The sequence below is a fragment of the Humulus lupulus genome, chromosome 9, assembly GCF_963169125.1.
Source record: "Humulus lupulus chromosome 9, drHumLupu1.1, whole genome shotgun sequence".
Classification (NCBI taxonomy): domain Eukaryota; kingdom Viridiplantae; phylum Streptophyta; class Magnoliopsida; order Rosales; family Cannabaceae; genus Humulus; species Humulus lupulus.
The window spans coordinates 20,784,371-20,810,150 of record NC_084801.1 but is presented as its reverse complement, the minus strand read 5'-3'; the positions used below and the strand labels follow the sequence as shown (position 1 = coordinate 20,810,150).

Here is a 25,780-nt window from a genome sequence, read left to right as displayed (position 1 = left end):
TATTGACTGTTTGGAAAGTTGAATGTTGTTATGTTTTGTTGATGAAGCTATAACATAATTTAAAGTTTTCAACTTCTTAACTTACCCCATTTCTCTTAACTAATACTTGTTTTACATAAGGATAAAATATTTATCAACTAAAAATCAATTTATATTTTTCTTCCCTAAAATGATACATCACACAAGAAAATTGAATGCATGTGTCTAGGTTAAAAGATTGTTCTAATTCAAATCTCACCCATGCCTAATAATTTTAAACAAAGAGCAGGATTAGAGAAGCTTTGAACTTGTTTTACAGGTTAAATAGGGTTGGAAAATTAAACATATATTTATAAAAGTACTACATTATCCTCTCAACATATTAGTCACTCAATTATAAGTATACACAATATTGTCGATCTAATTTTAATTATAAATAAAATTATTTATATTATATAGTAAGACTCATCTAAAAAAACACTAGTTCCTATTATTTGTTAAAGATATTTGCAGTAAAAATAATAAATTTTTTAGTGATAGTTACATTTAAGTACTAATTTTTTTAAAAAAAATTGGTAGTAATAATATCAAGTTTTTGTTAATAATTGCACTTAAGTACCATTTTTTTATTTGCGGTAAAAATAACAAATCTTTGTTAGTAATTGCAGTTAAGTACTAATATTTTAAAAATAATATTTTCATTATAAATTAAAATTAGATTATACATTTTTTTCACAACAATTTAAGAAATATTTGATGCTATAATACTAAAGAATTGGTATTATTGTTGTAAAAAATAAAATAAAAGAATTAGTACTTAAGTGCTACAATTAACAAAGATTTAGTATTATTGTCAGTAAAATGAAAAAATTAGTATTTAAGTATTACTATTAATACAAATATCCCTATTTGTTATTATATACTAAAAATGAAGGGAGATATTTTAAAGATTTTATGTCATTCCCTCCCTAACTTATCATGCCAACATTTATTTATCATAGCCATAGCTTGAGTAAATTTACCTACTTATTGTCTTGACTTTTGTGTGTATGTTTTTTCTTATAATAAAATAATTCCAGATCAATAATACATAAAGACCTCAAAAACATTTTCAACCTCAAACCCTAAAGTAGATAGACATGCCCCTATGTTAGCACAAAAGTAAGTAGACATTGTCCTAAAGTTGATAGACCAGAGTCCAACCCGGCCAGAAACGGATCCGGGTTCGGGTTACACCAGTCATGCATGTGGTAACGAGCCGTACCCAGTAAAAGCAAAACATTTGTAATGTTACAACATCACTTTTGTCCATTTCTTCTCGGCCTTCACGACTCCCATGCATCACTTCTCTGTCTAAAATGTATGTATATGCTCACACCCTTTACACGTATATACACACACATACAATGCTATGTATGAGCAATGATATCATATATATATATGATGAATGATGTGTATATATATGTATCCATGATGATGATGATGCAAATGGTCCACACCATGATCCATACTGTGCATCAATACAAAATAATACTACTACTACTGTTACCATTATGGAGTGAGAAGCTGTACAGTACTCTTGTCTATTATTTTTCTATTTATTATATATTTTTGTGTGATGGAAGAGAGAGAGAGAAAGAGTGACCAAAAAAAGAATTGAATCGTCAAAAAACGTCTCCTCTGATGTGTCTGGCAGAGTGGCTCAGATCAGCAGCAGTGCAGCACCAGCACCGGTACCAGCAGCAACAGCAACAGTAGCAGCCCCTCCTCTCCTCTCCTCTCCTCTCCTTCCTATTTATTAGTCCTTTTCCTTTTATTCTTTCCCTTTCATTTTTCACATCACACAGTTATAGAGAGAGAGAGAGGATATATTATATTATTATATTGTTGTGCTATATAAAAGTGCAAACTTTTTCAGATTAATCTTTGGGAAAAAGAAAAGCCCAGAAAGAAAAAAAAAAAAGACAGGACAAGGTAGAGTAATGGATTAGCCTTGGCCACCTGGCTTGTTACATTTGCTTTCTCTGTCACAATATACAAAGCCACAAACAAAGAAACATATATTACACAAGCGTTCTTCCCTTCTTTCGCTCTCTCCATCTCTTTCTGTGGGTTGGTGTCTAGAAAAATTCTCGAGATTGGCGTCTGAGATAAAGACCATCAACCAAGGACATACCACTTCTCCTCTACTGTTCAAACTTACAAAGCTCGCTCATCTCTTTTTTTTTTTCCTTACTTGGGTTTTGAGAGAAAAAGCCAGGCCAGATATTGATAGAGAAAGTTTGTGTGTGCTTGAGAGAGCTGAGAGAGAGAGAGAATATTCAAACGACAGCAGGCTGATGAAGGAGAGCGGAGGCTCTCTTGGTGAAGAGAGCCTACCCCTTGAGCACACCGTCAAGAAAAGTAATACAGAAGAAGAAGAACTGCTGACAACTCAAACTTTCTAAGTAAAAATCTCATTTTTTTGGAGCACCATGGCTTCTAGGGGCCACATAAAGCTTTCTGTGTTTTTGTTGTTGTTACTTGTTTTTACTAATTTTGTGGTGTTTTTCTCTTGTTATTCTTTCTTGGGGTTTTAGCTTAGCTCTGGTTTTGTGAGGGGTGGTGCATCGTTTGATGGCTCTTGTGATGCACAAGGATTCACCAACAAATAGTAATTATAAGCAAATGGATAATAGTAAGTACGTGAGGTATACACCGGAGCAGGTTGAGGCCTTGGAGAGGGTGTACTCGGAATGTCCAAAGCCTAGCTCCTTGAGAAGGCAGCAGCTCATTAGGGAGTGCCCTATTCTCTCTAATATTGAACCCAAACAGATCAAAGTCTGGTTTCAGAACCGCAGGTAATTTTATTCAAATACATATATGTTTGTGTATATAGAATGGCTTGTTTTTCTTTTTGGCTAATGAGTTCTTCAAACACAAGATCAACCAGTTCTCTCTCTTCTGTCATTTATTTTGTACTCTTCATTTTAAATCTTAAAACTTGGAAAGACTGTTCCTTGTTAAGGTCTCTCCTTGTACCAAATTTTTGTTAGTTTGTCATTTTCTGTGGCTTCTTGTGTTTCTCTTATCTACATTCTAATCGATTTTCCTTGTACACGGATTCTTTGGTTTCATTTTCTTATGCGTCCTTTTCTGAAGTTTGAGTTCATTATTCTGATTTATAACAGCCTTGAACATATTTTTCAACTGGGGTTGCCTCAAGTTTTATCATTTCATCTTTTTTGATATTGTTTTAAAAACAAAGTGAGTAGTCATCTACTGGATCTATCTCTTCTGTTGGGTATATCAAAGGTGTGCAGATGTATGTGAAAAGCATAGTTTTTTATTTTTTCTGTGAAAATTCTTTGGAATGTGTTGTTTTGTTTCCCACGCTCCTTTCTTATTTCATATCTTTTTTTGTCTTTTGATTCTTCATGAATTAAAAGTTGTCATCTTTCTAATTTTTTTTTCCATTTTTTTATTCTAGTATCGATGTAATGCTAAGAATTTTATCTAATATATTATTCTTTAGATTTCTTTGTAAGTTTCAAGAGATTTGCTTTTTATGCGTGAGTTTTGCACTCTTTTTATGCCTGCAGCCTGTTTTGTGTGGTTTTTTGCTCAATGAAAAAGGATTTTTGTCCATTTCCTGTGGACAACATTGTTTTTTTTTTCTCCCTTTTCTCACTTTACCTACTTTTTTTTCCTTGATAATAATAGTTATCTCTTTCTTAATTCTCTTTCTGCCTTCTTTCTCTCCTCATTTATGGATTTCTAGGGAAAAGCTTTTGTTTTTAAATGTCTGACAATTTCGTCTGAAAAGGGTTTTTTTTGTCATGATTTTTTTTAGTCTAAATGAAGGATTATGACAGCAAATTAAGTGGCTTTAGCATGCATGCCTTTACTTTATTTTACTGCTTTCCCTTCAATTTCAAATTATACTTTTAATTAAATAATGCATCTATAGATCTCAGTTTTCCATTTAATGGTAGTAATGGCACGCTAGTAGTAATGTGCAAGTTTTGAAAAAAGAAATATCAATATTAATAACGATGATGATGAGTGAGGTCTCCCAGAACATGCTTTGTCTTGTTAATGACTTAACTCATTCTCTTGTGATGATATGTTCACACCTCTTAATTTGTCTCTTCTTTGGTTAAATGAATTTTAAGAACTTTGGTAGCTAAAGACTAAAAAGTTCAGTTTCTTTTTTCCTAAATTCAATCATGGTCAGCTGTATCTTTGTCGTTTTCTGCTCCTTTACTCTTCTTTATATCAAAATGGGGCATTAAAGCAATTGCATTGTTTAATTGTAGCAATTTTTTTTAACTGGATTGCTTTTTAATTCATTATAATACAAGTCAATATTTAATAAGTTAACAACGTTGTTAATGCTTATATTATCTTTAGCAACATTGCTAACTTATTCTAATTTCACTGTGAATTTTCTTCTAACAGTTACATCTGTTAACTAAGCATGCTTATGTCAGTGTGTTATGATAACTTAAAAAAATTGATCGTCTTTGTAGCTTAAATAGTAAAGACTGATTATCTAAACTCTTATGTTATTGTATGCTCTTTCTGTAGATGTCGAGAAAAGCAGAGGAAGGAAGCCTCTCGACTCCAGACAGTCAATAGAAAGCTGTCTGCGCTGAACAAGTTGTTGATGGAAGAGAATGATCGTCTACAGAAACAGGTCTCTCACCTGGTTTATGAGAACGGGTTTATGCGAAATCAACTGCACACTGTAAGAAGCTACACAGAATTTACTCTTGTATTTTGTGTACCATACTACCAGAGAAGAATTTAATGAGGTTTACTATGCTGTGGCATATCTTTCTAATGTTAGTATTCTTCTATTGTTGTTACCAGGCATCTGGGACGACCACAGACAATAGTTGTGAGTCTGTGGTCATGAGTGGTCAAAACCAACAACAACAAAACCCAACACCTCAGCAGCCCCAAAGGGATGCTAACAACCCAGCTGGGTGAGTACTTTCTCAAGTTAAAATTTATTACTTCACTATACTATTTGATTTTTGGTTTAAGTAACTTATGAACCTTTTACTTACCAGCCTCCTAGCTATAGCAGAGGAGACCCTGGCAGAGTTCCTGTCCAAGGCAACTGGAACTGCTGTCGACTGGGTCCAGATGATTGGGATGAAGGTACACTCTTGAAGCCTAAACCCTCTCTTCCCACACACACCACACCCCATGTCTTTTGTAAATGCACTCAAATTCATGCCCTGTGAATTTAATTTGTAATGTATGATTTTGTAGCCTGGTCCGGATTCTATTGGTATCGTTGCTGTTTCCCGCAACTGTAGTGGGGTAGCAGCACGAGCTTGCGGTCTTGTGAGCCTGGAGCCCACAAAGGTACTTGTATCTGTTGCTATTTCTGCTCTCCTCTCCTGCCTTGTACAAATTATTCCTCTAAGGAAGTTTCCCTTTTCTTTATCTGGTCTAACATGATTTTTAAAAATTCAATGTAGGTCGCTGAGATTCTCAAAGATCGTACATCATGGTTTCGCGACTGCCGTTGCGTTGATGTATTGAGTGTAATACCTACAGGAAATGGTGGAACCATTGAGCTTGTATATATGCAGGTTAACATATGATTACAAAATTTACAAGTTTATCTTTTATGAAGTTTCTACGATGACATGTCATATTTCTAATGAAATTTCTTCTCACCAGACATATGCACCAACAACATTAGCAGCAGCACGTGACTTTTGGACACTGAGATATACAACTAGCTTGGAAGACAACAGTCTTGTGGTAACCAACTATTACTTAATTGCACTTTTTTGTCTTGGTTGTGCTGTCTGATCTGTCTTATTTTACTTGAGTTCTAATTTTTCTGGTCTTTTCTCTCATTCAATTTGTTGGCAGGCATGTTTATGTACCTAGTGGTTGAGTTCGATGTTAGTTAGGTCAGCCAGGTGCTTTATACGCATGGTTAACATATTTCTTACTGTAAAATTCAATTTTGCAGATATGTGAGAGGTCCTTGACTACTTCTACTGGTGGCCCAGCTGGCCCTCCATCTTCATGTTTTGTAAGGGCAGACGTGCTTCCTAGTGGATACCTAATCCGACCTTGTGAGGGTGGTGGCTCCATAATTCACATTGTTGATCATGTTGATTTAGACGTGAGTTTCAAGCAATCCAATCTGAATGACCTTTGCCTAAACTTCGTTGTTTCATTTTTTTTTATTAAAAAATTTACTGTTTTTGTAGGCTTGGAGCGTTCCTGAAGTTCTCAGGCCACTTTACGAATCATCGAAAATCCTTGCTCAGAAAATGACTATTGCTGTAAGAGCTCTAAAAAAAATTCCCCCATTTTGTTTGTTTATTGATAGTTATGGTCTTTGTAATTTATGTTTCATTTGTGTTTCTTTTATTAGGCTTTGCGCCATATCCGACAAATTGCCCAAGAAGCTAGTGGAGAAATACAGTATGGTGGAGGCCGCCAACCTGCTGTCTTGAGGACATTTAGTCAGAGACTCTGCAGGTAAAATCTTAAATCAAAGAAAAGCAAAAAGAAGTTAATATTTTTTATTTAATTCATTTCATTTACTTTGTCCTTTTGTAGTCTTCTTCATTGGCTGATATTTCTTTATAAATGGTTCTAGGGGTTTCAATGATGCAGTCAATGGGTTCGCAGATGATGGGTGGTCACTTTTAGGTAGTGACGGGGTGGAGGATGTAACCATTGTTGTCAACTCATCTTCAAACAAGTTTCTTGGTTCCCAGTACAATGCATCAATGTTTCCGACTTTTGGAGGGGTGCTGTGTGCCAAGGCATCCATGCTACTTCAGGTAAATTCTACTTGCCATTTTAAAGTCTTCATCATCGTTCTGGATTGGATTTGTCTTGATGTTCACATCTCTGTTATGAATCAGAATGTTCCTCCAGCTTTGCTTGTTCAATTTCTGAGGGAGCATCGATCAGAATGGGCCGACTATGGAGTTGATGCATATTCTGCTTCATGTCTTAAACCTAGTCCTTATGCAATTCCTTGTGCAAGACCTGGTGGATTTCCTAGTAGCCAGGTCATCTTACCACTCGCCCACACGGTGGAGAATGAGGAGGTAAGAACTTAGCCACTCAATGAACTTGCCTCTCTCCTATTCTTGTTATAATTGTTTTTAGGTATCTTAAGTTTATTTCCTTGCAACTAAATGCAGTTTCTGGAGGTGGTTCGGTTGGAGGGCCAGGCTTTCTCTCCTGAAGAGGTTGCTTTGGCACGGGACATGTACTTATTGCAGGTTTTCATCACTGCACTACTTTTTATTTGTTGAAGTTTTTTATTTCATTTTTAACCTGACATTCCTAAATATAATTTGGACAGCTATGCAGTGGTGTTGATGAAAGTGCAGTTGGTTCCTGTGCTCAGCTTGTTTTTGCACCCATTGATGAATCTTTTGCTGATGAAGCACCATTGTTACCATCTGGTTTTCGTGTCATTCCATTGGATCCAAAGGCGGTTAGTAAAATGGTTCAGCTTAATGCAATAATTTTGAATTGGAAGGAGTTCTTTGTTGGTCTTGTATATTCATCTATTTTGTATGTGCAGGATACTCCCGGTGCTACTCGAACACTGGATTTGGCCTCTACTCTTGAAGTTGGATCGGGTAGTGCCCGTCCAGCCAGTGAAGCTGATGCAAGTTACAATCTTAGGTCAGTCCTGACTATCGCCTTCCAATTCACTTTTGAGAACCATACTCGAGACAATGTGGCTGCTATGGCTCGCCAGTATGTGCGCAGTGTTGTTGGGTCTGTTCAGAGGGTTGCAATGGCGATTGCTCCCTCTCAGCTTGGCTCACAGATAGGACCAAAATCTCTTCCTCAATCTCCTGAAGCGCTAACCTTGGCACAGTGGATAAGCCGAAGCTACAGGTTGACTCTCAATACTATAATAACCAAAATGAAAACAAATTTATTTTACTTCTACAAATAGAATATTCTCAATTAATGTTTTTTTTTTGGCTTCAGGATGCACACTGGAGGAGAGCTTTTTCAAATGGATTCGCCGTCTGGTGATGCCATCTTAAAGCGACTCTGGAACCACTCCGATGCAATCATGTGCTGCTCTGTGAAAACAAATGTACTACCCGAGCCTGTCTCCTTTACTCTTCAAATCTAGTCTTCTAGATGTTGAATTTCCCATTGATCATAACGAAATTGAAAATATTATTGTAGGCATCTCCTGTATTCACCTTTGCAAACCAGGCTGGACTTGACATGCTTGAAACAACTCTCGTCGCCCTCCAAGATATAATGCTTGACAAGATTCTAGACGAAGGTGGTCGGAAGAATCTGTGCTCTGAGTTTTCCAAAATCATGCAGCAGGTAATTCACAGCCAAAATTGAATCAAAGATTGGGTTGGTAACCGAGTAGCCTTGTGTAGAATCTAATACAGATTTTTGACAACTGCAGGGTTTTGCTTATCTACCAGCCGGGATATGTGTGTCTAGCATGGGTAGGCCGGTGTCATACGAACAGGCCGTTGCATGGAAAGTTCTCAACGACGAGGACTCCAATCATTGCTTGGCATTCATGTTCATGAACTGGTCTTTTGTGTGACGATGAAGACGACACCTTGGCTTATTATATTATATTTATCTATTATAAGTTATATATATTACATTATATAGCCAACTACTACTAATATATAGTTATGAGCAGTGAACTAGTATTCCATGGCACAGGATTTTTATGAAAACTCCTTCCCACTCGATTCCCTGTATGTAACTTCTATATTTGGCTAAATGGGGTATCAATATATATGTTATGGATATATGTTATGGATATTTCTTTCTACTATTTTGGCTTTTGGTATGGATGAAAAACATAATGCTGGAAATAGATAGAATTAACCATACAAGGAAAAGGGAATGAATCTTTGGATCAAATTATAATCAAATGAAAATGAACAGCGTTGTAGTTCATTTTTACAACTCTTTCAGCCAATTTTATTATGGTACATATTACATAAATCAGGACCTATGATACTGACCGTGAGTATGATTGAGTGAAGAAAAGATTCAACAGCTCATCCAACAAGGATAAAGATAATAAGCTTAAGTGAAAGAGTCAATAATCAGCTATTTTTGCATGTTTCTCATTCCTGAAAATATAAGCCAAGAAAATAATAATGGAACAAACAGAGGCAGAGAGCTCCACATGGCTAATAAAATAAAAGTAAAAAACAAAAAGCACTCATTATCTGTAATAAATTGAAGGACCCCATAAATAATTTTAATTTCTTTTAGGATGATGACAATCAGAAACGACGAAATTGATGGTCCAAAAATGAAAGAAAAGGATCCCCTGACTGATGTCGTTTTCCAAGACTCTTCAAAGCCTGAAAATAATCTGACTTATGGCACAGAAAAAGGATCAAATTATAAAATAAAAAGAATTAAAAAAATAACAGTAGATTTGACAGGAGACAATAAATTTTGGGGACTTTAACAAGTAGAGATACCTACCTATTACTCTAAAAAATTAAGGCTACAAAATCCATTGTTCAGCAACACATTATCTTTTGCAATAAATGAATGAAAAGGCCTCATTATGACTACTACTATAATTGTTCTGCTTTCATTTCTAACCTTTTTTATTTTCTTGACTTAAAGCACCCAATAAATAGAAGTTTCAGAAGATATAATGAATTTGGACATAAATTTTCTTGACATACCAAAAATGGTGCGTTTGCAAAGCTACATTCTAATTGGAATTTAATTGTAATTTGGATTAATTATTTAATTGGTATAAATTAAGATCACTTTTAATAGATATTCTACTCTATTTTTTAAAATATATCTCTATAACACAATTTTTTTTCTATTTTACCTTTAACTTTTACATTACACCATACATCAGCTTCTTTATTTTTTTCTCTATATTATTTAAATATTATATTTTTAAATATTTTCTATTAATTTTAAATATTTTCTTTAACTATCAATAATATCATAATATTTTTTAATATTTATAAAATCTATCCATATATCATATCACATAATTATATTATAATACTACCTATTAAAAAAATATATAATAATATTATAAAATATAAATGAAACTCATTTACTAGGTATATAACTATATATATATATAAATATATAAAAAGAAAAAAAAAAAAAGGAGAAGAACATATATATATATTTGTGTGTTTGATTTGATGTGTTTGTGAATAATGTAAGAAAGAATATGAAAAATTAATATTATATGTTTACATAGATAAATAGTATGTTATAAATAAAATTATATGCTATAGATGAAGGTAATTTTTTTTAAGAATAAAGTATTCATTGGAGACTTATTTTAGTACATTTTAGTATAATTTTATCTATTTAGTTATTTTAGATCATCCATTGGAGTACTCTAAGTAATTGGAAATAATTTAAAGATTCCAATTACATTATTTAATTATCATAACTCTTATGAAAACTATGTAATTCATTTTTTAATAATATATATTACATAATATTATTTTTTTTGTGTAATTATTGACTGTTTTGCCAAGCATCACAATAGAATTTCATAAATAATTACTACTTGATATCCAAATATATTTTGTATTTTAAAATATAGTATAATTACTCAGATATATAATTACTACCCTAATAATTATACAACCTAATAATTACATAGTTGCTTCAAAACATGTTAGATTTACCACTAGAGTAAATTCCTTATAAAAGTTAAAAAAAAACACTAAAATACATACAACAATTTGGTATTTCTTTTTAATCTTTTTTTCAACTAATCTTATTCATTTAAGATTGATACAGGAATCTCATATTCTTTATTTATTTTAATTTTCTTATTTTTTTTGAAAGAATTTATTTTAATTTTCTTAAAGCTATGTGATTATTAATCTTATATATATAATTTTTTTTTTTTTAAAAAGTCACGGTTAGTGCCTTAATTTAGTTGAGTTATCTTTAATGGAAATTTTGTAATTTTGAAGTTATTATTTTTATTATGTTATTTTATTTTTGTAAAAGCATTTAATATTATAATATACAATTTTTACATTATTACTTATTTTATTGATTTTTTTCTTCTTGCTGTATTTTTGTTTATTGTTATCCATTTTTAGCTATTATATTCATTGGTCAATAGCAAAATTAGTCGAATTACAATTCCATAAAAAAAAAATATACTTACAAGAATTAGTCGATTTTTTCAATCATGGATTTGAATTTTTTTTTCTTCCAAAATATGGAAAATTTCATCATAGTATAAAAAGTGGTAACTAGATACAAGTCTGGAACAAAAAAAATATTGACATGTAAACCAAATTGAAAAAAAAAATTGTAATAGATTACCACTTTTCTTATTGTAACTAGCTGATGCGAAAATTTAAAATTTCCAAAAAAATAAAACAGTATATTTCATATTCAAATTCAACTCAAGAATCAATTGTTAGTCTCGATTCTTGTAATGTAATTGTACATCAACTAATACTAATATTATGTAGCTTGAAATCAATCAAAATTGTGGAAGACCTACGAACCTGTAACGTCCCAAATTTCTTGATTAGGATAACAAATTATAGATTATGTGATTATGTGATATATATATGCATCATTATGTGATTATGTTAGTTATATTATAATATGACTTGATATGCATGTTTTGGTGTATTAAATATACATGTGGGCTAATTTATGATTAATTGGGTAATTTTCGTAATTTGACTCATTATGAGTATATTTGGCATATATGTGGTATGTGTGTGGTCTTACATTACTATGTGGATATGTTTGGGTTACTCGGCACGAGATGATCCTAGGGAGTAAGCTAATGGGAAAGTCACAACGGGACTCATACTTGACTCAGAGTGAGTCAAGGAGTATATTGGGTATTTAGCACATTATCGGGATATCGGGTAATGGGAATGATTATTTGATGATATATTGGGAGTTAGTGAGATCAGGAGGGAATTCTTGGAATTTTGACTATTTTACCCCAGTGGCGTTTTTGGGACCCCGAGCATTAGGATTTGCTTGAGGTTACTTAAGCTCGAAGTAACCTGTCAGAAACATAAAAAGAACGTTCAGTACGTTCTCTCTCTCTCTCTCCTATTCCCTTTTCGACGTTCGTTAGCATTTTCGAAGGAAACTCAAGTTTTAGGACTCCGATTCAAGCAAGGATCAAGTCATAACGATTCTAGGAAATATTAGAAGCTTATTAGCCAGAGGATTTGGCGAGAAGCAACATAATCAGAGGTAATTTAAGCTTTAAATTTCTAAGTTTCCGTTTCCTAGAATTTGTTAAGTTTTGAATTTGGATTTTACGTTTTGAGGAGTTTTTGAATGGTTTGAAGCTTGAGTTTTGATGGTTTTGGGTCATTGAGATGATTGGGAACTTTGTTTATAAGATTTGGGTATGCTTGTATAGGTTTTTGGAAGATTTTAAAATGGAAAAAAGGAGTTCTTGGCTGTGTTCGTGGTTGGGCCGTGACCCTTTTATTGTGTGTCGCGTCCCAGGCTTGAAAAAAATATGTTTTTGGCTGTTGGGGCACTTTGGGCAACTGTCCCTTTTTGTCAGGCTGTGGCCCACGATGCAGACAGAGAGGGGTTTAGCCCCTGTTCTTGATCAGGCCGCGGCCTGGGTTTTTGGGGTCGCGGCCCAAAAGGGCAGAAATGGCCAAAATGAGTTTTATTAATGGGAACTTAAACCTAAGGGCTCGGGATCGATCTGACTACCCGGGTTGGTAGGATTCGACATTTCGGAGGCTAGGAATCGGTCTGAAAGCCTTTATTTACTCATTTTGACGGGATTCTATATCATGGTTGTGACTAGGTTATCGCTAGGGACTTAGAACCGGGATCGTGCTCAATGGTCGTTTATTGGGAATTTGTGCTTGGACCAAAGGTAAGAAAACTGCACTTGGTATGTGATACATATGATGCATGTGATTGTGGCATGGCATGAACGTTGAATATGGAATTGATAAGAGCTTGAGTCTCTGTAAATGTGCATGATCATAATTATGTTGGTGATTGTTGATGAAGCATGTTGAGTGCTCTATATTTAGATATTTGTTGCATTGTGAATGCTGGAATACACTGTTTGTTTAAGCTACGCACTGACTTATTCGTCAGATCGGCAATGGTGTTTAGTGCTAGTAGTGAAACTCTGACTTATCAGTCATGATCAACGAGCGTTGGTCGTATGGAATTGACTTATGAGTCAAGAGCGACAATAGCGCATTGAACGCTGGTCGATATGATTAGATCTAATCAACAAGAGCATTATATGCTCGACCGACCTATTGGTCAAAGAAAACTAAAGCGCTTGGCTAGTCTAAGGCTAGCTACTCAAAGCCAGGACTAAAAGGCTCATGTGACTAGAACGTCACATGGCTTAGGGCGCAGGACCCCGGATTAACTTAATAGTCATTTATTCAGGGCACAGGACCCCAGATTGACTTAATAGTCATTTATTCAAGGTACAAGACCCCAGATTAACTTAATAGTCATTTATTCAGGGCGCAGGACCCCAGATTGACTTAACAGTCATCTACTCAAGGCACAGGACCCCATAGTCATTTATTTGTACTTGCCTGCCTACATGCATGGATATGGTTATTACTGCTAGGCATGCTTATTATGATTTGATGACATGTTATTATCTACTTATGAGCATGTTTGAGTTTTCTTGCTGAGCCTCGGCTCACGGGTGCTATGTGGTGCAGGTAAAGGTAAAAGAAAGATGGACCATCCTTGAGTTGGAGAGCGTAGGTGACGATGTGTACATATGCGGCTGCTCGACCACCATGGCCGAGGGTTTAAAAAGGAATTAGGATTAAACCCTATTTTGCCGCTTAGGTCGGCTGGTTGTAACTTTTTTATTGTAATTAACCTTTTAAATGTATTTTGAGATCTCAGTGTATACAGTAAACGTTTTAGTGAAACGTTGTATTTTTTACCAAACATTTTAACCATAAACCATTAATCACATTTAGTTACTCGATTATGAACAAATGACTAATTTAGCGAGTTTAGCACTATTTAAAATACACAGTGTAATGGTCTCTGGGTAGTAAGGCATTACAAAACCCTACTTGGAAACCTTTCCAAAGGGAGCAACTTCACCACAATCACCCTTGCTTATGTATCAATTTAAAGTAGGATTAACTACATTCTTGAACATGATTTGAATTTATTTACAAAAATCCCTTATAAATAATTATTTACACATATACAGTAATTTATACCTTAAAACAAGTTTTTTTATTTTTTTATCTTTCTTCAAATCTATCTATTGATCTTTTATCTCTCTTCTCCAAAACTTAAAAACAAAATTTCGACCACACCGCTAGTCGTTTGGGCTCACAGGTGGTACCATTGCGATCTAAAATTCAATGTGGTTATTTTGATATGTGGGAAGCATATGTTTTTTTCGTCGTCGCTGGAGAAGATAACTAGAATCAAAAGTAACATTTTAGTTTCTTTTATATGTGGTTAGCCAAAAAGTTTATTTTTGCTTTGTTGTATTTAAAAAATAAAAAACCAAAATGTAGTTTCTTTTATATGTGGTTAACCAAAGTTTATATGTAGTTATTTTTTAAGTTGGTTAAACAAAAATTCATAATAAAAAACCAAAATGTGTACTTTTTTTATTATTATAATACGAATGTAACTTCTAAGTTTTTTTTTTTGTTTGATTAATAAAAGAAATAATATTATTTACATGTACATTACACTAGCGACTAAAAAGTGAATTAAAATTTTTCATTAGAAAAGTTACTATATAGTATACTAAAAATAATTTTTAATGATAAGCTATATAGTAATTTGTTATACTTTATTGTAACTCATTAGTTCCTAAAATAAGTTTGAAGGTAACGTAAAAATATCTTAAATAATAAGACACTATAATATAACCTAGAAAAAACTCAACAATATTTTAAGATAAAAAAGTTTCAACAAATAAATTTTGGAGGTAACAAAAATGTATATAAAATAATATGCTCTAAACATAAACATTTTTGTGAAAAAGTAACATATTGGTAACTTATCACCATTATAAGTAACCAACATGTTACTTTTGAAAACCTAGAAAAATGGGAAATTCAGGATTTAGTAAATGTTTCCAATTCAGGTATATTATTTTTTAAATCTAGTATTTTTTTTATGATGTAGCAATGTATTTTTGTAAATAAAATTTTGTAGGTGATTTTTATAACTATTTTATGTTATATGTATAAGAAAATTTCACTATCCATACTTAATAATGACTAATATTACCAAAAAATCCTAGCACTATTAATCTTTTCAATTTGATGCTAAACATTCATCTCATACCCAAAATACCCCTCCCATTATATCAAGAATCCTAAAACTTTTTCTTCCTCTCTCTTCTCTCTCTCTCCCTCTCTCTCTTTCATTCTCACGAAATCCTCCCTAAAACCTACGGATTTGTATGATTTTCTTGTCAAAATCGTTGTTAGCCATCTCTATTGTCTTTGTAGACGCACGAATCTACAATTGAACCGATCAAAGGTGGGCACCGACAACCTATACACAACAAAAGGGAAAAAGGTCGTAAAGTCTTAGGGACATCGGAGTGGTGTCGGCCAAAGAGACTCCAACGGTCAAGTTAGTAAAGTAGTTCCTAATAAGTAGTTGGTAATAAGAGTAGAATACTTAGCTAAGGTCATCGTCGGGGAGTCTTCCCAGTGCATGGCAGTCGAGGAGCGGTCTCCAAAAAAATCTGAAGTATGAAGTGAAACTCTCACTTTTACAGAGGATGACGCCAGGTACGTGAGGTACCCCCACAATGACCCCCTGGTCCTTACCATTCAAATCACCAATGCCCGAGTAAAGAGATGCTTGGTGGATAAGGGAAGCTCAGTAGATATTATCTACAAATCATCCCTCAAGAAGATGTAGCTCACGGTCAAGGACCTGGCACCGTGTTCCCAAGTGATATATGGGTTCACAGGAGAATGCGTAGCACCTGCAGGAACTATCAGACTACCGGTCACGGTGGGGGATGCCCCCAGGCATGAGACTATGATGACAGAGTTCCTGGTGGTAGATTGCTCATCGACTTACAATGTAGTGCTCGGGAGACCCCTCCTGATGGCGTTACACATAGCAGTATCTATCTGGCATCTATCTTTGAAGTTCCCCACAAGCGCAGGGCAAGGATGCGTACAGGGTAACCAAAGGGAGGCACGAGAATGCTATAATGCGTCATTGGTCAAGGCAAAGAAAGGACCATCCATAAACAACATGGCAGTAACCTGCTGCGAAGAGAAGGAAGGAACCGATGAGGTTGTCAACATGGAAGTTGACGTTGAAAGAAACACTCTACTGGAGTCGGGGGCTCCTTTTAACGAAGATTTTTTATTATAGCAAGTTTCCCAAAGCAAGGGAAACGACATCGATCCTCGCTTTGGGGATGACATCATGGGGGTAGGACCAGTCGAAGATCTGTACGAAGTCCTACTAGATGAGGAGGACCCGACTAGAGTAATTAAAGTTGAGAATGAGCTAAAGGTGGAAATTAAGGCACGGTTGGTAGAATCTTTGAAGAAGAACCAGGACGTCTTTGCCTGGTCACATAAGGACATGGTTGGAATTTCTCCATCCATGATAAGCCATGTCCTCAATGCGGACAAGAACTACCCACCAGTGCAACAAAAAATGAGACTGCTTGACAAAGACCAATCTTAAGCCCTGAAGGAGGAGGTCGAGCGGCTCAAGGAAAACAGTTTTATAAGGGAGGCCTACTACCTAGATTGGGTATCAAACCCTGTGCTGGTCCCAAATGGGAAGTGGAGAACATGCGTAGACTTCACAGATTTGAACAAGGCCTGCCCCAAAGACTACTTCCCACTACCCAGAATAGACCAACTGGTCGATGCAACAGCAAGACATGAAATACTCTCATTCATGAATGTTTATTATGGGTATAATCAAATAAGTATGCACCCTCTCGACGAGGAATGTACCAGCTTTCGGACAAACAAGTGATTGTACTGTTATAAGGTGATGCCATTCGACTTGAAGAAGCAGGAGCCACCTACCAGCTTTTAGTGAATGACATATTTCAAGACTTGATTGACAAAAATATGGAGGTATATGTCAATGACATGTTGGTCAAGTCCAAAGAAGCAGGAGGGCATGTTGAGACTTGGAGGAATGCTTTGCAATACTTAGAAAGTATAGCATGAAGTTAAACCCTCTCAAGTGCTCGTTTGGAGTTGGTTCTGGTAAGTTTCTTAGATACATAGTCAATTCACGTGGAATTGAGGCTAACCCCGAGAAGAACAAAGCATTGATCGACATGAAGTCACCTACCACAATCAAAGAAGTGCAAACCTTAACAGGGAGAGTAGCTGTCCTCAATATGTTCATATCAAAGTCTACGGACAAGTGTGTCCCTTTCTTTAACTTACTGAGGGGTAGCAAGAAGATCCAATGGACCGAGGAATCTGAAGAAGCTTTCCAAGCCTTGAAGGAGCATCTCACTCAACCTCCCGTCCTTGCGAAGCCAATATATGGTGAAGTACTATTCATCTATGTGGCAATCACCGAGCATGTAATCAACGTTGCTTTGGTAAAAGAAGAGAACAGGGTACAACACTTTGTGTACTATATCAGTAAAAGGCTAGTAGGTGCGGAGTCTAGGTATCCCCCTATTGAAAAGCTAGCCTACTGTTTAGTAATCGCCTCTCGAAAGCTGCATCCATATTTCCAAGCTCACTCGATCCAAGTCCTGACCGATCAACCGTTGAGACAAGTTCTTCAAAAACCAGAGTCCTCGGGACGATTACTCAAGTGGGTCATGGAACTAGGACAGTTTGATATCACTTATCATTCGAGGACGGCGTCTAGGATCACTAACTGGTTCTTCAGGAGGGTCTCATGTCGACCCTTTACTCTGTCCAACTGCTCAATCAACTCGGCGAGCTCAAGGACTGAGGCTGGGGTTGGGGCTGGTGCTGGGGTAACCTCCGGGACATCATCATTAAATATCTTGGCTACCTTGGCTGCTTGGGAAACTATCTCCGCGACTTTCTCAAAAGTTGCATCCTCCTCCTCATCAGCCTCCCCGGGATCCTGAGCAAGCCAAGGATAAATGGGAAGATCTCCCTCTGTCAATGATAAATAATAGTCTTTTTCTGCTGGTTGAGGCTTCAACATTGGAAGGGCGATCAACTGCAAACAACATAAAACATTTGGTTAACTCAAATAATCATAAAAGATAAGCATATAGATAAAAAATAATTGTTTATTGTCAATCAAATATAACTTACATTCTTCTTCGATAATATCGATGAGATGACAGACCTTGTGAAATCCTTGTTCCTCCGATGTGACCAACTAAGCATCCTCGGGACCATGTTTGCTGAGCTCACAACAAACTCCGTCGCAGGCTGCTGGATAGCCTCATATGCCCAATATTGTAAGACGGGGCATAACCATACATATTGTACTTGGACTCTTGCTGCACCTTGGCATCCTTCTTGTTGTCATAATTGGTCTTTTTCTTCACCATGTCCTTCTTACAAGACTGCAATAACCTCCTATAATAGTACTTCCCCCATGGATAGCTAAAGAAGTAGTCTATGTCCTCAACCATCGTCAGAATATCTCGCCATATATGCAACTTGCCCTCTATGGCATTCAGAACCCCATCAACCAACAAACATAGACCAAGCTTGTACACATCTTCCACAGTAGTACAAGTCTTGAAAGCATGATCCACCTGTGAGAGTTTTACTTTCTCAGCATCATTGAAATACTCCTTTATCAACCAGTTGCTGAGATTATGCTCTTCCAACTCTTCTGGTGACGAGACGGTACTAAAAGTCAACCCCGTCACTAGGGCAAATTCTTTCATACCGAATCTACTAGACTTCGACCTCAAGAAGAAATGCACCTCATCTTCGTTGTTGCTGGTGATTTTTCTCAAAAGCAGTTGATGCACCAAAACTCCGAAGCCAAAAAGAAACATATAGAAATTAATTAATAACAAGTTTAGTTTATTATATTTAGTTTTTTTTAAATAAAATAAATGAATCATAAGTGAATATTAAGTTTAAGTTCAATTAAAATTGATTTAAGTTATAAAATATATGGTTTTATTATTTTTAAATAATTATCATTGTAAAATATCTTATTTTAATTTGTTTAATTAATTATTTATTTAATTTTATTTAAATTTAAATCATGTTTACAATCTACCGTTAAATATAAGAATATTTTGTTAAATATAAAAATATTCCGTTAAAGTTAGAGGAATAAAATAAAAACCGTTAAAACCAAGAATTTATGTTATCTACACACTTATTATATAGAAGAGATAAGTGTAATATTGAGTTTAATAATACCAACTATGTAGGTAACTACTTTTTACCAAATTGAATGCCAATAAAATATAATTGTTAATGGTTAGTTAAGCACTTGGTTTTTTCTGTTTTAGGTTTGTTAATTAGTCTCAGGGTCAATATTATTTCTCCGATTGTATTTTATTATTTTCTATTTTTCTCTATAAATAAAATTTGTCCTCCCAAAATCATAGACATTTTTCATTTGTGCACTTTCATTTTCTTACTCGTGCTTAAGCTTTCTTGGTTTCAGAACCATTCCTCTTTTCTTTTCAAACCCTAATTTTCTTTGTCTTCGCATAGACATTACTCGTTGATGCACATTCATTTTCTTACTTGTGCTTAAGCTTTCTAATTGGATCCTCTATAATACGAATAAACAAAGGCAATTGTTTTACACAAGTAAGAGCAACTAAACCAAACATTTTCTCTCTCCCTACTCTTAGGGTTTCCTTCTTTCTTTCTTTCTTTTCCTTTCCCTAGTCTCTTGGCTAGGGCAGTCGCTGCTGCCCCTGGTGTGGCTGGCGGAGCCTTGGCTGAGAGGGAGGATGGGTGGCTGGCCTCGGGTGTGTGGTGGTGCCCCTTTTTATTTCGTGTGGCTTTTCTCCTTTGGCTCCAACGTGCCTTGTGTCGGCTAGTGGTTCTGCAACATAGTGGGCGTGGGTCTCTAGTGCAGTGAGGTATGTTCTCTGACGAAGTGGCTTGGTGCTAGGCGAGGAGCTCCAGTCCATGGGTGCGACTTCATGGACATGCCTCCTTTCCTTCATTTTCCCCAAGATGGGCATGTCGTGCAGTAGTGCGATGGGTTTCCCTTGGTTGGTTTGGGTGATGGTTCAAACCTAGGTGCTGGTGTGGAGACGGGAGGTGATGGTGGTATGGGCTCGATGGGTTGCTGCCTTTTTGTTTCTGTTTGGTTTTTATGTATTGTCTTGTTGTTTTTCTTTTTGTTTGTGTTTTGAGGTTTGTAATAATGGTGTTGTATCACCCTATCTTTGGAACTTTGGCTTGTGCCAGTTTTGTTTGGTTTGACTCTAGTTTTGCTTCCATCGATGAAGGGTCGCCGAGATGAATTAGAGCTCCATCACTTATTAGATGTTTCAAATGCGAGTTTTATGTAGGTGTGGTTTTGCCGTGACCCTATCCTGTTGGACTATAATCATCTAGAAAGTTGTTATTCTTCGATGATTTACTTTTATTGTGTAATCAGCGAGATTTGTCATTTGTTTGATAATCTCTTTGTGAGATTTGTGCTCTATTTCCACCTGACCTAGTAGGGCTTTGTCCCTTTTAACCATAAATGAATATTAATAACAAAGTCATTTCCAAAAATAACTAAGAAGAAAATCATATTTGGTTTGATAAGACATCAATTTTTTCATTAATTAGAAAGAAAAAAAAGTATACTTAATAACATGTCCACGGTACTCAACATAAATAACTAATTCCTTTCAAAAAAATTAACTAATTAATTAATTAAATAATCTTATATTTTTTTTAAAAATAATAATAAAGATATATATGATCCATTTTCTCGTGATATGATAGTTATATTTGGTAAAGTGAATATATCACTAGAAATTATTAGAATCCCCACGTCACCTGATGGATTCTGTTGACTGACTCATCTAGACCAGTTTAATCCGACGGTCAGAGACCATACCACGTGGCACGCTGCTTTAGCTGGGCCCTTCTTCTGTGACGTTCCTTAATATCTCATTCATTGACTTGTCGCCTTCATGCGCCAAACTCCAAATCATTCTGATCAATTCAATACCTAATTACTTATCCGTCGTTGATCTAACATGTACGGCCTTCAAATCTCCTTATTTATTATCTTTTTTCACAAATAATAATTCTTCAATTTTTGGATTTTGAAAATTATACTCTACAAATAAATAAATAGAAAATACTATGTCTTTCTCTTTCCTTACATTAAACCAATGACATATTGTGTACTTGATTCAAATATATGATTAATGGGTCTTTGTCAAAAAAAAAAAAAAAAGCCAACAACAACAACAAAAAACAAAACATTAAACCAAAAATCCCCCTCACTTATTTCATTACTTTTATACATTTTTTTTTTCTAAAATAACACAGAAACAATTTATTCACTTAAAAACTCAAAGATTGAGTCTATTAAATTTAAACCCATGAAATCACATCTTTGCAGATATTAGAATAGAAATAGAAATATATATTTCAAACCATTTTATTATGTTTTTTATTTTTTTTTTCATTTAAAAAAAATGGAGATCTAGTTTCGATCATCGAATTAGCATCAAAATTGGTCAATAAATATTATAAAAAAACAAGTATTGTAGAAGTGGCACTGAAATATAATGACTTTATCAATATTCTAACAGTAGACAAATCGAACTGCAAATGTCGAATTACCATAAAAATATAATGACTATATATTCTAACTGTAGACATCGAGTTACTCTTGAATTAATGATGACTATATGTATTTTAATTGCATACATAGAACTAGCATCGAATTAATGAAAAACCCTAGAAATTTAAACACGAGTAACCAATAAAAAATATTTAAAAAAAATAAGAAATTCAAACATAGTGGGTGGCATGTGGCTGCTCCAACGGTGTTCGAGTGTTCGGAGTAGATTGCGTTTAGGGGGTTTTAGAGTTTGGACCGTACAACTATGGTGAGAGTGAAAGAAATGGGGGAAGTTATGAACGAAGGATATATATTTATATATATATTGTCTATAAGTGGTATTTCAAGTATAAATTGCAATAAGTGACTTATGAGATATATTTCTCAATTAATTATGAGGTATTTTTAAGGATAGAAAATCAAATCTCCCAAGCTAATATGTCAAACAAATACACTATGAAATTAAATAATCCATGAAATAGATCATTTTATAACATGACTTTGCAAAATAACATCCTTTTGAAAAAAATTTATTCAACAATGTTCGACAGGGTGTAAGTGTGTTTAGAAGCCATTTCGTAAAGAATTATAAAAAAAGAAGTTGCACGTGCTTTTTGAAAGCCTCCACATGAAGTATTCTTGAGGCACATGATTGGCTTTATGATACATGTCAATTTGGGAACTATCTGAAATTTCGTTGTTATGATTACCAACTTAATTATTCAAATTAAATAATTAATTGCTGAACTGTTACAGAAGTGTTTAAACAGACAGAGAAACTGTTTGAACAGAAACCAGATATGTTTAAACAGTTTTAACACCAGAAGATGAAAACGAACATAAAGTAAAGAACACACGAAATTATACGTGATATCAGCAATCTTTGCAGATTGCTACTAGTCCACGGGATCACGCCCAGAGAATGAAATTTATTAGAAGAATATCTAAACGATTACAAAACCAAATTGACTTATACAAATAAAGACTCCCTCTTGAATTTGTCGCAACTATTGTAATCTAAACTCCTAATCAAGTTTCTGAAGTGCTAAGATCTTGAACTCCCTTCAAATCATAACACTTGCACTTTTCCTCCCGAAAAGTAACTCACGAGCAAGACTTCTCCCGAAGCTTGATGAACAATGCCCAAGTGTGTTCAACCTGCACAGTTAGCACAAAGAAAACAATACAGAAGTATACTGTAATAAACCACTAAGAACTTGCTGGACTCAAGTTCTTCACACAATAAATAGATCTCTCTAAAACTTGAAAATATTTGGAAAATGATACACCAAGAGAGAGATAAGAAAAACCAACGACCTAAGGATAACTATATACCCTTTAGGATCTCTTTAGGTCGTGGAAAACAAATCAGAAACCAATCAGTCAATAAATAGAAAATCTTCCCAAAAAGGAAAGTCAGAATCTGTTCAAACAAACTGGTAATCCGTTTAAACAGATTCATTGAACCTGGACAGTTGTTAAATCCGGTTTCCTTAAATAAATAAGGAAACAATGTATACATTATCTCTGCAAGTTGTACACGGTTTCTAGCCAAACAAATCAGATAAAAAATAAATACCAATAATTTCAATATATACAAAAGTTAAGACAAGATAATCTTTTATAGGAAATTATATATTAATTTTATTAACATATATAGAATAATCTGATTTAGAAAATATTTCACACCAAACCATTTCGAAAATACCACACAATATATTTCGAAAATACATGTTTAATTAATTTTGTCAATTTTATCAAACATGATTGTTATCCCAAAAGATTGGAGATCGATGACGTGGCAATAGAGGTGACAAGTGGCAGTGCATGGTCAGTAAAATACACATTAATAGTCAATAAATATATTGGCTCCTCAGAGTTGTGATAAAATTTTGACTGGCTTGAGAAGTGTCGTGACCGGCCAGGCATGACCTTGTCCGACCAGTCACGACCTTGTTTGCCCAGGAGTGACCTTGTTTACCCAGGCATGACCTTGCCTGCCCAGGCATGACTTTGTCCGACCAGTCATGACATTGTCTGCCCAGGAATGACCTTGTCTGCCCAGGAGTGACCTTGTCTGCCCAGGAGTGACCTTGCCTGCCCAGGTATGACTTTGTCCGACCAGGCATGAACTTGGCCGATCGGTCATGACCATGTTCGACCAGTCAAGTGCATGTCTGCCCAGCCAAGTACATGTCTGCCCAGTCAAGCGCATGTCTGCCCAGTCAAGTGCGTGACTGCCCAGTGAAGGTATGTTCGACCAGCTTGAACGAGATATGGGTCGACCAGATAGAGAAGGACTACGTCAAGATTCCCAAAAACAGTTTTAACAAGAATCGGTCTTAGCATACGCGATAATCTCTCATTTATCCCACAAATTTAGTGTACTGTTACATTTTGAATATTGTTGTAATTTAAATATAATGAGAATAATAAAATATCCCGATTATGGGGATATCATCTGTACGATCCTAAGCCTATAAATACAAGACTTATGGCATCATAAAGATGACTTTTGGGGGGCTTTTTGGAAATTTTGGATCCAAATTTTCTAGAGAGAGAAAGTACTTGTATTTGAGAGAAATTATTGTATTCTTGTAATTTGCCCTGAAGAAATTCACTTGACTCAGGTTCATCTGATCTTGAGTGCAGATTTATAATCACAACTCTAAGTGGATTAGGCTATTACCAACATATTGGGGCTGAACCACTATAAAAATTTCGCGTGTTATTTACTTTCTTTTAAAAATCGTCTGTGTCGTTTATTTTTTCTTGAAGGTTTTATCGTTTTTGAAGTTCACACGTCGTTGGCCAAAAACGCGGTCAACAATGCCAATAAAAGATTTTACACTATCATCGAGAAGCTTAAGAAAAAATAGTCTGATCCTCCTCGAGTAGCCCATTGCGTAGCTACGCAGTCTCAAGTAAGTAATCATCACCATCCACGACCCACTAAGAATAAGTCGTGGTAGCGTAACCAACTAGTTTCACGATTTTGGGAAGTCCTTATTTGAGAGTAAATTGTTCCACTTCGAAATCCCCCAAGCATACTTGCTACTTGAGAATGGTAGACTTGCTACTCAAGTCTAAGACTTTAAAATAAAGAAAAAAAAGATGTGGGAACCATGGCTTGACAGAAGGGACAAACGCCCAACTACCACTATCACCTTAGTGACCATTGGAGAAGAGTGGTTGTCGACTCCGTACAAGTTCAATCGACAACATAGAATGTTAGAGACAAAATCAAACTCATGAAGTGGAAGGTGTGCCCCTAATGCCTGCCACATTTTACTAATTCCCAAAACGTGGTCGCACACGGTACAAATTCAACCATCCGACTAGCCCAATCTATGGCCACTCAAAGACTCGAGCAAGCTACTTTGACTGCTAAACACATGAAATACTTAATGTCTTTTCCTACTTTTCATTGTGTAAATCATGTTCTTTTGAATGTAACTAGGAAAAATAATGTAATTAAGCCTCATTAAGAGTATGAATTACCTATAACTGCTAATAAATAGGGTTGTGGAAGCCGTTGTAAAGAAAAATACAATTTGATTAAGCCAAAACGTTGTCAATTTGTAAATTTTTAGAGAACTTGAGTTTTGCAAGTAATTTTCTAAATATATTGACATGTGGATCATACTTTATTAACAATGGAACCATGTAAAACTCTTATCTTAATCAATTTTAAGATCTCTAATTTTGTTGACGAAAAACAACATCAACAAAAAATTATTGTGTAAATAACTTTAAGTAATTGTTATTCTGCCATATACCTTCTTTATAATATCTATAATATATTATTTTAAAATTTAACAATGCATTTTTTATTGGGTAGAATTATGACAAAATATACACAAATTTTTATAAGAAAATTGAAAACTAAATAAAAAAATCAAAACCATAAACAGCTTTAATTTCGTTACAAATTTGAATTACTTGTGTATATATTATGCAACCTTTAAAATTTTATTTTGGTAAAGCTAGTGATAAAAAAAATGGTGCTTGACCTAAAGAAAAATAAATTTGTTAGAATGTTTAAATT

General features: G+C 34.8%; 1 protein-coding gene across 2 annotated transcripts; it reads left to right on the top strand.

Moving 5' to 3' along the window:
* Positions 1-1,610: 1,610 nt before the first annotated feature.
* LOC133799277 (homeobox-leucine zipper protein ATHB-14) lies at positions 1,611-8,794 on the top strand. Of its 2 annotated transcripts, XM_062237293.1 has the most exons (19): positions 1,612-2,426; positions 2,559-2,819; positions 4,549-4,708; positions 4,834-4,949; positions 5,037-5,127; positions 5,242-5,337; positions 5,454-5,567; positions 5,659-5,742; positions 5,960-6,115; positions 6,204-6,278; positions 6,371-6,477; positions 6,599-6,785; positions 6,870-7,058; positions 7,155-7,235; positions 7,319-7,453; positions 7,544-7,866; positions 7,963-8,074; positions 8,170-8,319; positions 8,408-8,794. In XM_062237293.1, exons 2-19 carry the CDS (start codon positions 2,596-2,598, stop codon positions 8,552-8,554), a joined length of 2,547 nt encoding a protein of 848 aa, XP_062093277.1. In that variant the 5' UTR covers positions 1,612-2,426; positions 2,559-2,595; the 3' UTR covers positions 8,555-8,794. The 2 variants fall into 2 exon arrangements, with proteins under 2 accessions (XP_062093276.1, XP_062093277.1); XM_062237292.1 differs by having other exon boundaries at positions 1,611-2,426; positions 7,319-7,866.
* The last annotated feature ends 16,986 nt before the right edge of the window (positions 8,795-25,780 follow it).

What these genes read in the sequence shown, in the direction of transcription:
- LOC133799277 (XM_062237292.1), top strand. Translation starts at nt 2,596, where the DNA reads ATGGCTCTTGTGATGCACAAGGATTCACCAACAAATAGTAATTATAAG. An exon ending in TTGATCATGTTGATTTAGAC is followed by an intron (nt 6,116 to 6,203) that starts GTGAGTTTCAAG and finishes CTGTTTTTGTAG; the next exon opens with GCTTGGAGCGTTCCTGAAGT. An exon ending in TTTCCAAAATCATGCAGCAG is followed by an intron (nt 8,320 to 8,407) that starts GTAATTCACAGC and finishes TGACAACTGCAG; the next exon opens with GGTTTTGCTTATCTACCAGC.